Source organism: Chiloscyllium punctatum, chromosome 37, assembly GCF_047496795.1.
Source record: "Chiloscyllium punctatum isolate Juve2018m chromosome 37, sChiPun1.3, whole genome shotgun sequence".
Lineage (NCBI taxonomy): Eukaryota > Metazoa > Chordata > Chondrichthyes > Orectolobiformes > Hemiscylliidae > Chiloscyllium > Chiloscyllium punctatum.
In genome coordinates, this window is record NC_092775.1 from 1,310,441 (window position 1) to 1,328,407 (window position 17,967).

General features: G+C 47.4%; 2 protein-coding genes across 8 annotated transcripts in view; one reads left to right on the forward strand and one right to left on the reverse strand.

Annotated features, from left to right (window-relative positions):
• Positions 1-555: 555 nt before the first annotated feature.
• Positions 556-17,911, reverse strand: LOC140462797 (uncharacterized). 2 transcript variants are annotated; one of them, XM_072556090.1, is made up of 5 exons: positions 17,736-17,911; positions 10,188-10,557; positions 4,756-5,022; positions 2,768-2,920; positions 556-1,732 (listed from the first exon to the last, which is right to left on the reverse strand). In XM_072556090.1, the coding sequence occupies exons 2-5, from the start codon at positions 10,462-10,464 to the stop codon at positions 1,551-1,553; spliced, it is 879 nt and encodes a 292-aa protein (XP_072412191.1). In that variant the 5' UTR covers positions 10,465-10,557; positions 17,736-17,911; the 3' UTR covers positions 556-1,550. The 2 variants fall into 2 exon arrangements, with proteins under 2 accessions (XP_072412191.1, XP_072412192.1); XM_072556091.1 differs by lacking the exon at positions 17,736-17,911 and adding an exon at positions 14,438-14,588.
• mtss1 (MTSS I-BAR domain containing 1) overlaps positions 17,781-17,967 on the forward strand; it is a 280,139-nt gene continuing 279,952 nt past the window's right edge. For 4 of the 6 annotated variants that reach the window (XM_072556073.1, XM_072556075.1, XM_072556076.1 and 1 more), the window contains exon 1: positions 17,782-17,915. The gene's annotated coding sequence lies outside the window, so the exon portion shown is untranslated. Of the gene's footprint in view, positions 17,916-17,967 lie in introns of all 6 variants that reach the window. The other 2 variants (XM_072556077.1, XM_072556078.1) reach the window with 2 other exon arrangements.

Below are 17,967 nucleotides of genomic sequence, written 5' to 3' on the forward strand. Positions count from 1 at the left end.
CTGAGGGAGCGCCGCACTGCCGGAGCAGCCATCTCTTGGAAGAGACATTAAAACCCTTAGTTGAACTTGCATTTGATAACATCTTTAATGGATAATAAGTGCTCAGATGCTTCACAGCAGCATTAATGGGTACATAATCCTCTTCGGAGGATCGGTGTGGACTTGTTGGGCCAAATGGCCTGTTTCCACACTGTAGAGTCTCTACAAGATCCACACTACCAGCATGGAGGAGCTCCACAACAGGCTCATCAAGATGATAATCACCCCAACAAAACTGCTCTTCCTTAATAACCCGTGACTCCCACAAGGGAGAGAGATTTGCTTTAACTCTTGCTGAAGATAAGATCGAGTATTGTCGGGGATTTACTCTGCAATGAGATGGTGGACAAAGCAGGACAATGAGGAATAAGGATGCAGACAGAGTTTAATGTAAAACTCATTCAATGGGATTTCCAGGTGGGGAAGTATAACAGCCCCTCCCCCGCGCAGAGTTTTGTTTAAGATTGGAACAGATCCCAGCGATTAGAATTTCAAAGAAAGTTATCACTGACCCAATTTTTCAAAATATGAACACATTTAATCTCAAGAAAATGTATTACAAAGACCTTAAAGATTATAGAACATAACCACACAACGTGTCACCCAGTCAGCTCAGTCAAACTCTGAATAAAATAAATTTTATACATGTTCTTACTCAAATTCAAAACCGTTAATGCTGTTTGAGAGTAGGCCATCCCTCCCACACAGATTCTTGGTAGGAATGACGCAAGGCTGTTGGAACTACAGAAGCCATGCTACATGGAATTAACATTTAAAATACTTCAACAAAAAAAACACATTAGAATTTAAGTTAGCATTCCAGAAAAAAACCCTGAATTATTTAACAACTAATCAAATTCTCTTGGCAAAACAGTACGTTTGAGAGCACAAGAGGGAGGCTCTGGGTTTTGTGCTTCATCAGCATTAACTCTTCTTTGTTTCTGTATCAAAGCTCTCCCAGTTCATCAGCATGGGCTTGAAGTCAAATAGGTGCTCAATTAACTAATCTCAGCAAAGGACAGTTACCCTTAGGACCCTGGACTAGGTTAGGTGATATCAGCCAGGGTTCCTGCTTGATTACTGCGCAGGAATCCTTGGGGTACAGCGTCCAGTTCAAACATTGTGCTACCCACATCAGACTTGGGAAAAAAAGGAAATGCAACAAGAGTAATTAAACCTTCGAGAAAGCAAAAAGCAGGGCTGAGACAGAGAATGAGAAGTTGGTGGGGAACAGCAAGCAAGTTGAAAGGAGGATCACTAACTACTGCAAATTTCAGCCCACTTGGTTTACAGAGCACCGACAGTGACCGGCATGCAACCACAGACCCACCTACTTCTCAAACTCCTACAGTGCCTCTTACGCACGAACACACTGCTCAGGATAAGGAGCCTCGTGCTCATGTTTTTCTTTCTCTGGTCTTGCATCATTTGTACATCTGGTGGGTTTGATAAGTTCTCAGGCTCTTGAGGTTTTGATAAAGTTGACTAAGTTCAATTCACTCTTGAAATTGTCAAGACTGCTGGTTATTTAACAAAGGAAGATCAGGTGTTAATAAAAGCTCCTTGGTCAGATCCGAATGTCTCCGGGCAAACAGTGTGACTCCTGACCTGTACGCAGCAGGAATGACCACATAGGACGAGTGAGAAACATCGTCTGGAGCAACATCTCCAGAAACCATCCGATTAATCTGCCCTGAGGAGAGAATAAACAGTCACCCCTTCACTCACTGCGGGTTACACTCAAGTGAGCATTCCTCTTAACATGTTGTCCTCCAATCCCAAATTATATTCTCAAAACTATTAAACTCTTTCACCTCTTACAACTTTTCCTTTCCTGCATTTGACAAGACTCAAAATTGTCTCATCGGTATAAAAGGGGGGTAGTTTCAGGGCTTTAATGGGAAAGGAGAAAATAGAAAGACTTGTATTCACCTTTCATTACTATCAGACCACTCAAAGTAATGCAGAGCCAATAACCTACTTCTGAAGTGTAGGCATGGTTGTGATATGGAAATTAGAACAGCTGATCTGTGTACATCAAAATGCCACACAAATCTGATAATCATCAAAAAACTAGTTGAGGGTCAAATTTTGATTTGAACACAGAGAAGAACTCCCTTACTCTTTTTCAAAATATTGCTACTGTATCATTGATATCCACCCTAGCAACTCAATAGGCCTCAATTTAATTTCTAATCTCAATGACACACTAGTGGCAGGGCAATTTCCCCTTAGCACTGCACTGGAATATCACCTGAACCAATCAGGATGGTGAGCGATTTTGAGGGGATCTTGTAGGTGGTAGGGTTCCTTGCAGCTTTTATCTTCTGGGTGGTAGAAGTTGTGGGTTTAGAAGGTGCTGTCCAAGGCACCTGGGTGAGTTGCTGAAGTGTATCTTGTAGATCGTACACACTGCTGCTATGGAGTATCATTGAAGAAAGTGAGTCTTCAGACATGAACAGTTGGACTGTTTGACCCTGATGCAGTCAAGCTCCTAGATGCAGGCAAGCAAGTGCATTCCACTAGCCTCTTAACTTATGCACTGCTGATTGTGGACATTTTTTAAGGAATCAAGAGGTTGGCACTGGCCTTAGAATTCCCAATATTGTCCTTGCTGTTAAGAGTGTAATAAATGCAGTGTGTTTCATACACTGGAAGACAATATTTGCCATTTCTGATCTGTATGACCCCTCGAGTGGGTAGCTCAGGGAAACGTCACTGTACTCACCTACAACATCCAGCTCCTCCCACTTGGAACAGTCCACAGTCTCTTTAAGCAAAGAGAAGTCTGGGTCCCCCGACAACCGACTCATGATATCCTGCTTCCGAATCAGCAGCTGCGATCCACTGCACAGGCGTTGCTTAACTAGGCTGCTTCTCTCTGCAGAGAAGGGAGATATTGTTAGACTCAAGGGCTAGTCAAACACCTCCAGTCAGTTATCAACATTTGCACATTGAAAGCCAAGTTTTAGTCCTGAGGAGTGGGTAACACTGGAACTAGTAGAAAATCTCAATAATTCAGTTTCACAATTCCATCCATGTCACTAACCCCAGCACGGGATCTGGGTCATGGTGGAAGCTGCATGATAAATAATGGTAGGGACAGCACAAGATATTACAACACACAAGCTGACTGTATCCAAAAAGTAAAAATTGTCACTCACTCAGTTATCTGATTTATGTTGGTAATGTCAATATAGCTTATCAGATAGCAACCTGACTGCTGGCTGGTTGTGTGTTCAAGCTCCAGTCAGTAGACTTTCAAACAATGATGTGAGTTAACACTTCAGTGCAGTACTGCCCCTCAAATGCATCATGCTCCCACAATATGACCTCAAGAAGGAGTAGGTGAGTGCTGCACTGACAGACAGCCAGTCCCAAGAGAGTGCCAGTTGTCTTTCTAAAGTTTTGTTGAATCTGCTTTCACTACTTTTTCGGGTTCTGTGTTTTAAGCACAACAACCTCATGTTTAGCTCATCACCTCAGCTTAGAGTCTTAGAGTCAGAGATATACAGCACGGAAACAGACCGTTCAGTCAACTCGCCCATGCCGACCAGATACTCTAACCTAATCTAGTCCCATATGCCAGCACTTGGCCCATATCCCTCTAAAGCCTTCCTATTCATATACCCATTCAGATGCCGTATAAATGCTGTAATTGTACCAGCCTCCACCACTTCCTCTGGCAGCTCATTCCATAAACATACTACCCTCTGCATGAAAAAGTTGCCCCTTAGCTCCCTTTTATATCTTTCCCCTCTCACCCTAAACCTATGCCCTCGAGTTCTGGACTCCCCCACCCCAGGGAAAAGGCATTGCCTATTTATACATGCCCATGATTTTATAAACCTCTATAAAGTCATCCCTTAGCCTCTGATGCTCCACCTTCTGCCACTGGAAAGCTTTGCTTTCTTCCTTTAACAAAACCTCACGACTTTGAACACTTCAAACAAATTTTCCTTTCTCTGATTCATAATACCCAACATTAGCGGAGGTCTTTCAATCCTAGAAATTCTAGTGATTCCCCTCTGCAACCTCTCCAAGACATTTTAAATTCGTTTCTACTGCATGGTACTCAGATCAATCCTCTAATTGAAGCATCAAGATTTCATAAAGATTTAACATAGCTTCCTTACTCTGGTCTTTCTGAATTAACCTGCCTTTCAACAGCTTTCTCAACTTGGTTATGACCTTCAAAGATTTGGTTACATACACCCCTTTAAAACTTTACCATGGAGTAAGTATGTAATAAAAATATAAATCCTGAACCAGACAGTGAACCAGTACTGACTTTAATCTCCTTAATCCAAACACTTTCAGAGCAACTAACAGTTTGACAGGCTCAAAATGAAAGAAACAACTCAGTTTGACACTCAAAACTGCATCTCACCAAACAACATGTACACAAAATGAAAGGATATTGAGATCAGAAACCAGAGAAGGTGATCCCTACACCGAAATGAAAAAGGAAATTTCATTTCATTTTTTAAAAGTTGCTCATACGATAACATGAATATGGTTATGTCCTCTTGAATAACATACTGCAATGATTTAGAACAGTTTGCTTCTGTCTGAAGTGATGAATGATGGCAATGGAAGAAGATCTTGGAATATTGTGCAAGTTGTTTATTTACTAAAATCTGGATCACCATTCCTTCTGGTACAGAGAGGATGACTGTTGGGAATGGGAAACCAGGTTTTGTCTCCTGTAACTACCTATTTCTAATGGATTGGTCATGTAAATCCCTTCAGAGTCCACTCCAAAGATCATCTGATGATGCCAAGCATCTGGAATTCCTTCACCCTCCGGCACAGCAATTTGCATGTTCATAGTTGCTATAGCAATAGCTCCTTTCTTCATCCAGCTGGCCAGCCAAGTGGTCAGATCTACATTTCGTTCAGGGTAAAAGCTGAAAAATCTCCCTGTAACCCTTCCTTCACTTGCCTTCTCTGCACCCTCTATCAGCTGCTGATGGGTGGCACCTGGAACACAGAAGACAGCAGTTATCGACAAATGAAACCATTCTGATCACATTCCCTATCCTCGCTCTCAGTTCTGCCTTCCAGATTCCCAGCCACCTCAAGCATCACAGAATAAACTCCTGCCCCGTATGAAATCATGGGCACCTCCCATACTCAAGAAACTTCTGTGTACCTTTCATCCCAATCAAAACCTCATCCAGTAAGATGTATGTATCACTGGCTGGCTGGCATTTATTGCCCACCCCTAATTGCCCTTGAGAAGATGGTGGTAAGCTACCTTCTTGAATTGCTGCAGTTCATGTCGTATAAAGGCACCCAGAGTGTCTTTGATGACCAACGAACATCAAATGGCTAAAAGCAATTCTTACTATTAAATGTTCTTTAAAAATCAAATATGCTACATACAGAAGCTACAGGGAGTCTGCGATATATAACATTTTTTTACCAAGCACAGCACTGACACTGTATCAAAAACATCAATGCCTGGTGACTCGGTGCCAGATGGTCTTGTACACTGCGGTATCAAGTGACAAAAGGTCAGAACGATGCACGAGGTTTGCGTTTGAATTTGTCATTTATAACTTGGATTGAAGGGGATCAAGTAGTCCCTACTTGGAAAACCAGGTTCAAGACTTCACTGATAAAGGACCCCAACAGCCTGGTGAGCAGCAACAGTTGCACCAGTGAATTGGAAGGAAAGCGTAGTATGTACTTTGCTCGGAGGTATGTAACACAATATTTCCCCAAGTAACAGCCTTATCTCAATCTTTCTTATGAGAGAAGTTGCCCTGATTCAGATTGAATCAGAGAGTTCAATGCTTTTACAATCCTATCTCCTCCACCCACTGACCAACCCCCACTAAACTCATTAATCTTATGGGGAAAAACATTCCCCAATATTGTTTTGATACAAGTTGCACTTTTCCCAACTTATGCTGAGGATCCCCTGTACTTGGCAGAGGGGATGAGATTGCAGAAGGATGCAGCTGGAGTAGGATTCTTGCTGATGCAGTGGCCTGGCCTAATGGCGGAGCCAGGGACTCCCAGTTGTAGTGTGCCTGGAGCGGGGACTCCTGGTTATCAGCATAGTGGCAGCTTCGGCAGAGCCGATTTTGCTGATGATACAAAGCTGGGTGGCAGGGTGAAATGTGAGGAGGATGTTAGGAGATTACAGGGTAACCTGGACAGGTTAGGTGAGTGGACAGATGCATGGCAGATGCAGTTTAATGTGGATAAATGTATGGTTATCCACTTTGGTGGCAAGAACAGGAAGGCAGATTACTACCTAAATGGAGTCAATTTAGGTAAAGGGGCAGTACAAAGAGATCTGGGTGTTCTTGTACACCAGTCAATGAAGGTAAGCATGTAGGTACAGCAGGTAGGGAAGAAAGCTAATAGCATGCTGGCCTTGATAACAAGAGGGATTGAGCATAGAAGCAAAGAGGTTCTTCTGCAGCTATCCAGGGCCCTGGTGAGACCGCACCTGGAATATTGTGTGCAGTTCTGGTCTCCAAATTTGAGGAAAGACATTCTGGCTATTGAGGGAGTGCAGCGTAGGTTCACAAGGTCAATTCCTGGAATGGCAGGACTATCTTATGTTGAAAGATTGGAGCGACTGGGCTTGAATACCCTTGAGTTTAGAAGACTGAGGGGGGATCTGATTGAGACATAAGATTATTAAAGGATTGGACACTCTGGAGGCAGGAAACATGTTTCTGCTGATGGGGAGGGTCCTGAACCAGAGGACACAGCTTAAAAATAAGGGGTCGGCCATTTAGGACAGAGATGAAGAGAAACTTGTTCAGCCAGAGTGTGGTGGCTGTGTGGAATGCTCTGCGCCAGAGGGCAGTGGAGGCTCAGTCTCTGGATTCATTTAAGAAAAAGTTGGATAGAGCTCTCAAGGATAGTGGAATCAAGGGTTATGTAAGAAGGCTGGAACAGGATACTGATTGAGGATGATCAGCCATCATAGTGAATGGTGGTGCAGGCTCAAAGGGCTGAATGGCACCTATTGCCTATTGTCCATGTTGCGGGGTGAGTGGTGATCCAGCATGGATCAATACAGTGTGGTGCTGGAAAAGCACAGCATGTCAGGCAGCATCCAAGAAGCAGGAAAATCGATGTTTCGGGTATAAGCCCTTCATCAAAATGTCATCTCTCTTGCGCCTCGGATGCTACCTGACCTGCTGTGCTTTTCCAGTACCACACTCTCTCGACTCTGATCTCCAGTCCTCACTTTCTCCTGATCCTGCACGAGACCTGGCAGTGACAGCCTGTGGTGAGGATGGCCCAGTGATGATAAGAAGGCACCTGAAGAGCGGCCACTCTGACGGTGGTGGGTATGGTGCAGGTGGCGCCGTGGGTATTGTTGGTCAGCTGGCTCAGTACTCCGACTTGTGGAGGAAATGGCAGAGTGATGATGGACTCTTTCAGCTTTGTCTTTTTAATTCTTGAAGTGTTCAAATGGTGCCGGATCGTGGCGACAGTTGAAGCTTTTCACTGTAGTTTATCGTATTGTTCATTGTGAAGTCCAGTGACAATAAGTCATCATTACAGAAACCATTCAGAGGTGGTTGAAAAGTATAAGACGAGAATGACAAACAGTATGGACTGGGGCATCATTTTGCAATGATGTGGCTTGACAGACTCACCATCTTAAAAATGAGACTCATTTAGTTTCCCCTTCAGCAGAACATTCAAGCAAATTAAATCTGGAACCAGTGCAAACAGTCACATAGAGGCCTCCACTAGTAATCAATACTAAATTAGATTAGATTAGATTAGATTAGATTAGATTACTTACAGTGTGGAAACAGGCCCTTCGGCCCAACAAGTCCACACCGCCCCGCCGAAGCATAACCCACCCATACCCCTACATCTACATTTACCCCTTACCTAACACTATGGGCAATTTAGCATGGCCAATTCACCTGGCCTGCACATCTTTGGACTGTGGGAGGAAACCGGAGCACCCGGAGGAAACCCACGCAGACACGGGGAGAACATGCAAACTCCACACAGTCAGTCGCCTGAGGCGGGAATTGAACCCGGGTCTCAGGCGCTGTGAGGCAGCAGTGCTAACCACTGTGCCACCGTGCCGCCCACTAAATTCATGATTCAGTGAAAACAAATTTTGCTCCTTGTCCATTGCAGCACTGTTCAGATCATTAAAACATTGGTAGAATTATAGAGTTAGCTAATAAAGCATGAGCTACATTAATAGAGGCGTAGAGGGGATAAGAGCAGGGAGGTGATGATGACTTTGTATAAAACACGTGAGATGTCAGCCGTGTACAGTTCTGGGCATTTAGAAAAAATGTGAACACATTGGAGAGGCAACAGGAGGTTTACGAGATTGTTTCTGGGATAAGAAGCAATCCAGTTACGAGGATGAGTTGGAGAATTTGGGACTGTTTTCCTTGGAAAGAACATGGAGATGATTAATCTTTGGAATTCTCTACCTCAGAGGGCTATGAAAGCTCAGTCTGTTTACGGTACAGATTGATAGAGGCATACAGGGCATAGTGACAGGGTAAAAGGCATGGAGAGATTCGATCAGCCATGATTTTCTGAAATAGCAGACGAGGCTCAAAAGGACGGAATGGCCTACTCCTGTTCCTAGGTCCTTCCCGTACTTGCATAAGGAGATTTGATAGTTTTCAAAAACTGAATAGATGGGGAGAAACTATTCCTGCTTATAAAAAGATCAAGAACAAGAGGAACATAGAACATAGAACAGTACAGCACAGAACAGGCCCTTCAGCCCACGATGTTGTGCTGACCACTGATCCTCATGTATGCCCCCTCAAATTTCTGTGACCATATGCATATCCAGCGGTCTCTTAAATGCCCCCAATGATCTTGCTTCCACAACTGCTGCTGGCATCGCATTCCATGCTCTCACAACTCTCTGTGTAAAGAACCCGCCTCTGACATTTCCTCTATATTTTCCACCAACCAGCTTAAAACTATGACCCCTCGTGTTAGTCATTTCTGCCCTGGGAAATAGTCTCTGGCTATCGACTATCTTGTATACCTCAATTAGGTTCCCTCTCCTCCTCCTTTTCTCCAATGAAAAAAGTCCAGAGCTCAAAAAAGGACAAGCACATAATTTGGTAATGTAGCAAATGTGATGCAGCAACTTTTGTTTTTACTTTGTTTTATTCCAGACCTTGGTTGCTGTGTACTCAATGGGCCGAATGACCTAATTTTACACAGTGGGATCCTATGATTCTGTGTCTTGCAAAAGCACTGCCTGGAGTTGTGGAAGGGCAGGTTCAATTTAGGCATTTAAGAGGGTATTTGATGATTATTTACATAGAAACAATGGGCAAGGGTATGACGAAAGGGTGAGAGAATGCCACAATGTCATTTGTAGAGCCAGTACAGACATGGTGATCAGAATGGTCTCCTTCTGTACCATAACAATTCTGTTTCATTGCACTGAAATAGGTCATTCAGTTCATGGTGCTTATGCAGAGCTATCCAGGCAGTTGCATTATTTTGCTCTTACCAAACCCCCAACAAAATCTCCCATTCAGCCCATCAAGTCCACACTGACTCTCCGAAGAGCAACCCACCCAGATCCCCCCCCCACTACCCTATTCTGGATTAGTGGTGCTGGAAGAGCACAACAGTTCAGGCAGCATCCAAGGAGCAGCAAAATCGACATTTTGGGCAAAAGCCCTTCATCAGGAATAAAGGCAGAGAGCCTGAAGGGTGGAGAGATAAGCTAGAGAAGGGTGGGGGTGGGGAGAAAGTCGCATAGAGTACAATAGGTGAGTCGGGGAGGGGATGAAGGTGATAGGTCAGGGAGGAGAGGATGCCCTCCCCCACTCACCTATTGTACTCTATGCTACTCTCTCCCCACCCCCACCCTCCTCTAGCTTATCTCTCCACGCTTCAGGCTCACTGCCTTTATTCCTGATGAAGGGCTTTTGCCCGAAACGTTGATTTCGCTGCTCCTTGGATGCTGCCTGAACTGCTGTGCTCTTCCAGCACCACTAATCCAGAATCCCTAGATACTGGTCAACGTAGCATGGCCAATCCACCCTAACCTGCACATCATTGGACTGAGGGATGAAACCGGAGCACCTGGAGGAAACCCACGCAGAGTTTGAGGGAGGGGGAAGAAATGGGGATATAAACTGAGGAAACACTCTCACCTGCAACACTTCGTGATATTAAATATTCAATCAGGGGTGCATCGTTCTTCCGCATCCTGGTCTGGACACACTTCTCTACAACATCAGAGCAAACGTCAAGTCCCAGAGCCTGCAGGGCATTAAGGACTGCGGTTGCACCACACGCACTCGATGTAATCTGCAGTACCTGCTTCTGCACAGCCTCCTCCAAACTCCACACCATCACAGAATCACAGCTTTCGGCCTCTGATGAACTCTCCGGATTCTCAGCTCCATCACACATCTCCCTTGAGTCCATTCTCCAGAATTCTGTCACTGGGACCAGGAAGTCCCAATCTAAACGACTTCCCAAAATATTCAGGAGGATCTACCTTCTGGGTGTATGAAAGCTCTAAGTGTGAAAAAATTAGTTATTGCTTTTCTGAGATCAGGGTCAAGATACACTGATGGAGAGTGCGCAATTAAGAGTTATAGAGATGTACAGTACAGAAATAGACCTTTCAGTCCAACTTGTCCATGCTCACCAAATATTCTAAATTAATCGAAGTTCCATTTGCTAGCATTTGGCCCACATCCCTCCAAACCCTTTCTATTCATATACCCAACCAGATATCTTTCAAATGCAGTAATTGTACAAACTGTCACCACTTCCTCTGGCAGCTCATTCCATACACGCATCACCCTCTGCACAATAAAGTTAGGAGAAAGTGAGGACTGCAGATGCTGGAGATCAAATCTGAAAAATGTGTTGCTGGAAAAGCGCAGCAGGTCAGGCAGCATCCAAGGAGCAGGAGAATCGACGTTTTGGGCATAAGCCCTTCTTCAGGAATGAGGAAAGTGTGTCCAGCAGGCTAAGATAAAAGGTAGGGAGGAGGGACTTGGGGGAGGGGCGTTGGAAATGCATTAGGTGGAAGGAGGTCAAGGTGAGGGTGATAGGACGGAGTGGGGTGGGGGCAGAGAGGTCAGAAAGAAGATTGCAGGTTAGGAAGGTGGTGCTGAGTTCGAGGGATTTGACTGAGACAAGGTGGGGGGAGGGGAAATGAGGAAACTGGAGAAATCTGAGTTTATTCCTTGTGGTTGGAGGGTTCCTAGGCGGAAGATGAGGCGCTCTTCCTCCAGCCGTCATGTTGCTCTGGTCTGAGGCGCTCTTCCTCCAATCCTCGTGTTGCTATGGTCTGAGGCGCTCTTCCTCCAACCATCATGTTGCTATGGTCCTGATGGTTGGAGGAAGAGCGCCTCATCTTCCGCCTAGGAACCCTCCAACCACAAGGGATGAACTCAGATTTTTCCAGTTTCCTCATTTCCCCTCCTCCCACCTTGTCTCAGTCAAATCCCTCAAACTTAGCACCGCCTTCCTAACCTGCAATCTTCCTGACCTCTCCGCCCCCACCCCCACTCCGGCCTATCACCCTCACCTTAATCTCCTTCCACCTTTTGCATTTCCAACGCCCCTCCCCACCTTTTATCTTAGCCTGCTAGAAACACTTTCCTCATTCCTGAAGAAGGGCTTATGCTCGAAACGTCGATTCTCCTGCTCCTTGGATGCTGCCCTTTTCCAGCAACACATTTTCAACAATAAAAGTTAGCCCTCAACTCCTTTTTCAAATCTTTCCCCTCTCACCCTAAACCTATGCTCTCTAGTTTTGGTTCCCCTACCCTGGGGAAAAGGCCTGACTATTCACCCTATCCATGCTTTTCATGATTTTACAAACCTCTCTATGGTCACCCCTCAGCTTCCAATGCTCCAGGAAAAATAGCCCCAGCCTATTCAGCCTCTCCCTATAGCTTAAACCCTTCAACTCTGGCAACATCTTTGTAAATCTTTTATGAACCTCATCAAAAGTTTCACAACATCTTTCCTATAGCAGGGAGACCAGAATTGAATGCAGTGTTCCAAAAGTGGCCTAACCAACATCCTGTAAAACTGCAACAGGCCCTCCCAACTCCTATACTCAATGTTCTGACCAATAAACACCTTCTTCACTACTGTCTACCTGCAACCCCACTTTCAAGGAACCATGAAAGTGTACTCCAAGGTCTCTTTGTTCAGCAACACTCCTCAGGACCTTACTATTAAATATTAAGTCCTGCCTTGATTTGCCTTTTCAAAATGTAGCACCTCACATTTATCAAAATTAAACTCCACCTGTTACTCCTTGGTCCATGTGCCCATCCAATCAAGATTCCATTCTATTCTGAGGTAATGTTCGCTGTCCAGTACACCACAAATTTTGGTGTCATCTGCAAACTTACTAACTATACCTCCTATATTTACATCCAAATTATTTATATAAATGCTGAAAAGCAGTGGATCCAGCACTGATCCTTATGGCACACTGGTCACAGGCCTCCAGTCCAAAAAGCTACACTCCATCATCAACATCTCCTACATTCGAGCCAGTTTTGAATCCAAATGGCTAGCTCTCCATAGCTATATGATCTAACCTTGCTAATCATGCAGAACCTTGTTGAACCCCTTATTGAAATCCACATAGACAATGCCCACCATTCTGCTCTCATCAATCATCTTCGTCACTTCTCCAAAAACCTCAATCAAGTCAGAGAGACAATTTCCCATTCATAAGCCATATTGACTAACACTGATCAGTCCTTGCCTTTCCAAATACATGTAAATCCTGTCCCTCACAGAATCCCTTCCAACAACTTACCCACCACTGATGTCAGGCTCATCAGTCTGTAATTCTCCAGCTTTTCTGTATCTAACAAACCAAAACAACTACTGGCTCAAAGCTCAGACAGAGTCGAAAATAATTGATGGCTCAGATCCTCAGGTATCCTAACGCAAACTGATCACAGAATTCCTTCAGTGTGGAAACAGGCCCTTTGGCCCAACACGTCCACACCAACCCTGTGAACAGTATCCCACCCAAACCTATTCCTCTACATTTACCCCTAACTAAAGCACCTAACCCCTAACCTACACATTCCTGAACACTATGGGCAATTTAGTATGGCCAATACATCTCAGCTGCACATCGCTGGATTGTGGAAGAAAACTGGAGCAGCCAGAGGAATCCCACACAAAGAACGTGCAAACTCCACACAAACAGTCGCCCGAGGCTGGAATCGAACCTGGGTCCCTGGCACTATGAGGCAGCAGGACTAGCCACTGAGCCACTATATTGCCCCAGCAAAGTCTTCTGATGGAAGACTGTCCATAACTCCACTTCTATCCTCACTCCTTCTCTTCCCTCCCACAACAATAGGCCACACACCCCCAACTCAGTCCCCACCTTTCAAAGGTTCAGAAGCTAATTCCAGGAGGATGCTACTACACACATATTCTCCTGCCTGCCTTGTCAGCATTCTGCATCGACTGATCCCTGGTCCACTCGTACTCCCCACACCCCAAAGCACTTTCCCATGCAAATCACAGAAGATGCTCATTTACCTCCTCTTTCCTTGCTAGGCAAGGACTGAGACACACCTGCTAGGTGGCCCTGAGCTTGCAGTCACCTGCCATTTCAATATATCGTTACATTCCCTGGCCAACATCTCTTTCTCTGGCCTGTTGCAATACTCCAATGAGCCTCAGTCCAAGCTAGAGGAACAGCATCTCATTTTCCACTTGGGGACCTTGCAGCCTTCAAGACTCAATATCAAATTCAATAATTTTAGAAAATGATACACCTCCTTCCATGTCTTTTCCCTATCCCCAAACCTCAGATCCTGTCAATAAGATAGATGGTTTTCAGCACAGCAAACCCATTTTCACCCACACTGTCTCCATTATCACCAAACTGGCTTTTCTTCTCCTTCCCATTATCAATAATCTGCTAAATTTGTTTTCCTCCTCAACCTCCATCTCTCTTCCACCACTTTTTTCCTGAGATTCTATCCATCTGAAAAGTCATGGAAAGTCTAAACATTAACTCTGATTTCTCTGCACAGATAGATGCTGCCAGGCCTGCCAAGTTTTACCAGCAATTTCTGATTTTGTTTGAATTACAGCATCCACAGTTCTTTCAGTTTTTATTGAGTTTTTATGGCAATTTGTTTTCATTAATAAAGACTTTAAATGTAGTTTTTCATTTGCACAAACCAAGCTCCACGAAACAAAAAAAAAGATAATTTGTTTCAGCAAGTTTGGTTGAGGGTGTCATAAAATAACTGATGAGCACGAGTATACTGTCACAGAGTATGGGGGATCAACAGTAGAGACAAAAGACCTTCAGTCCATTAAATCTGCAAAAACATGCATCTAACAATTCTAATCCCACTCTCCAACACTTAACTAACAGCCTTTATACCTTGGCATTGCAAGTGTTCATTGAAGTACTTCTCAAATGCCTGTATCACCATTACAGAGTAGACAAGCAGGAGGCTGGAAGAACACAGCAAGCCAGGCAGCATCAGATGGTGGAGAAGTCAACACAATCCTTCTTCAGGACTGGGGCTGGGTGTGGGGGTGTAAGGGGAGCTGCAGATAAAGGTGGGGCGGGGGAGGGAGAGTGGTCAGATAGGGATTGGTAAACACAGGTAAAGGGTACAACCTGGTTGGTTGATGGGAGGAATGAATCTGGTTGGTAGCTGAAAGGAAGGGTCGATGAAAGGAAAGGAAGGGAGGGGGAGGAAGGTTATTTGAAATTGGGGAACGATGTTGAGTCCTCCAGGCTGTAGTTAAGGGTGTGGTGCTGGAAAAGCACAGCAGGTCAGGCAAGATCCAGGAGCAGGAGAATCGATGTTTCTAGCAAAGGCCCTTCATCAGGAATGAGCTGTGAGCAGAGGGGGTAGTGAGATAAATGGTAGGGGATGGGACTGCAGGGAAGGAGCTGAGAGTGCAATAGATAGATGTAGGTGAAGGTGATAGATCAGAGGGGAGGGTGGAACGGATAAGTGGGAAGGAAGATGGACAGGTAGGACGGTCATGAGGGCAGTGCTGAGTTGGAAGGTTGGAATTGGGGGGGGGGCAGAAATGAGGAAACTGGTGAAATTCACATTGATGCCATGGGGTTGGAGGGTCCTGAGGTGCAAGATGATGAGTTCTTCCTCCAGGCGTCGGGTGGTTAGGGAGTGGCGATGGAGGAGCCCAGGACCTGCATATCCTTGGCTGTGTGGGAGGGGGAGTTGAAGTGTTCAGCCATGGGGCAGTGGTGTTGGTTGGTGCAGGTCCCAGAGATGTTATCTGAAGCGCTCTACAAGTAGACAAGACCGCCTTGGGCGCAATAGATACAGTAAATGATGTGTGGAAGTGCAGGTAAAACTCTGACGGATGTGGAAGGCTCCTTCGGGACCTTCGACAGAGGTGGGGGTGGGGTGGGATGTGGGCGCAGATGTTGCAATTGCTGCAGTGACAGGGGAAGGTGCCGAGAGGGGAGGGTGGGTTGCTGGGTGGCTTGGACCTAACAAGGGAGTCACGGAGGGAATGGTCTTTATAGAAAGCAGACAGGGATGGGGAGGGAGATATATCTCTGGTAGTGGGGTCCATTTGTAGGTGGTGGAAATGGCTGAGGATGATCGATGTATATGGAGGTTGGTGGGCTGGAAGGTGAGGGCCAGGGGCTTCTGTCCTTGTTGCAGTTGGAGGGGTGTGTTCAAGGGAAGAGGTGCAGGAAGTGGAGAGGATGCGCTGGGGGAAATTATGGTCTTTAAAGGAGGCCATCTGGTCCTCCTGGGAGCAGATATGGCGGACACAGAGGAATTGGAAATAAGGGTTAGCGTTTTTACAGGAGGCAGGGTGGGAGGAAGTGTACTCCAGGTAGCTTTGGGCATCGGTGGATTTGTAGAAGATGTCAGTGTTGAGTTGTTCACCATTGATGGAGATGGAGATTGAGATGGAGAGGTCCATGAAGGGGAGGTGTTTGAGGTCATCCAGGTGAACTTAAGGTCAGAGTGGAATGTGTTGATGAAGTTGATGAACTGAGACTGGACGCCCATGGTGAAGACGAAATGTTAGGGCCTAGGAAAACAAAAGTCTTGGAGAAGGTGGAGGGCATGGGTGGTGTCCCGAACATACGTGGGGAGTTCCTGGACCAGGGGAAATAGGACAGTATCAAGATATGTGGAGATGAGTTCAGTGGGACAGGAGCAGGCTGAGACAATGGGTCGGCCAAGGTAGTCATGCCTGTAGGATTTTGGGTAGGAGGTAGGACAGGGCGGTGTGGGGTTCCCAAACTATGAGGTTGGAAGCTGTGGGTGTAAGATCCCCTGAGGTGATGATGTTGTGTATGGTCTGGGAGATGATGGTTTGGTGATGGGAGGGGAGGTCATGTTTGGGGGGCAGTAAGAGGTGGTGTCTGCGAATTGGCACCTGGCTTTAGCAGTGTAGAAATCAGTGCACCAAACTACCACTGCACCCCACATCCCCCAACCTTGTCTGCGGGTTTAATGCCCAGGCAGAAGATGAGGTGTTGTTCCTCCAATTTGCGATTTGATTTGCTGTGGAAATGGAGGAGGCCAAAGATTGCCATGTCGGAAAGGGAGTGGGGAGTGGGGAGTGGGGAGTGGGGAGTGGGGAGTGGGGAGTGGGGAATTAAAATGGGCAGTAACTGGAGGTCAGGTCGGCCCCTGTGGGCCCGGCTGAGACGCTCAGTGATACATGCCCTGAGTTTATGCTCGGTTTCCCCGATGTAGAGTCCCCCCTCCCTCAGCGCTGATCCCTTCCCCCGGACAGTCCCCTCTCTCTCTCTCCATACTAACCCTCCCCCCAGACAGTCCCCCTCCCCCTCCACCTCCACCTCCACCTCCATGCTGACCACCCCCCAGACAGTCCCCCTCCATGCTGACCCCCCCAGACAGTCCCCTCCCCCTCAGCACTGACCCCCTCCCCCTCAGCACTGACCCCCCCAGACAGTCCCCTCCCCCTCAGCACTGACCCCCCCCCAGACAGACCCCTCCCCCTCAGCACTGACCCCCCCCAGACAGTCCCCTCCCCCTCAGCACTGACCCCCTCCCCCTCAGCACTGACCCCCCCAGACAGTCCCCTCCCCCTCAGCACTGCCCCCCCCCCAGACAGACCCCTCCCCCTCAGCACTGACCCCCCCCCCCAGACAGACCCCTCCCCCTCAGCACTGACCCCCCCCCAGACAGTCCCCTCCCCCTCAGCACTGACCCCCTCCCCCTCAGCACTGACCCCCTCCCCCTCAGCACTGACCCCCCCAGACAGTCCCCTCCCCCAGACAGTCCCCTTCCCCTCAGCACTGACCCCCCGACAGTCCCCCCCCGACAGTCCCCTGCCCCTCAGCACTGACCCCCCCCCCCCGACAGTCCCCTCCCCCTCAGCACTGACCCCCCCCAGACAGTCCCCTCCCCCTCAGCACTGACCCCCTCCCCCTCAGCACTGACCCCCCCCCGACAGTCCCCTCCCCCCGACAGTCCCCTCCCCCCCCAGCACTGACCCCCCCCGACAGTCCCCTCCCCCTCAGCACTGACCCCCCGACAGTCCCCTCCCCCCAGCACTGACCCCCCCCCCCCCCCCCCCCGACAGTCCCCTCCCCCCGACAGTCCCCTCCCCCCGACAGTCCCCTCCCCCTCAGCACTGACCCCCCGACAGTCCCCTCCCCCCCAGCACTGACCCCCCCCCGGACAGTCCCCTCCGCGGGCACTGACCGTTGACGTTGCCGCGTCTTTAAAATGACCGGAACTCTGCGACCGTTTGACCGGATATCGGTCCGAATGTCCCGCCCCGGTCGCTGATTGGCGGAGCGCGCTGTCCGTCATGTGGAGGGGCTAGGCCGCGGAGCCTGGGCCTGGATTTAGAGCCGGCGCCACGTGGAGAGCGGGAGGGAGGTATGTAGTTGCCAACCGGCGCGCGGGCATTCCAGGAGAACCCGGCACGTGA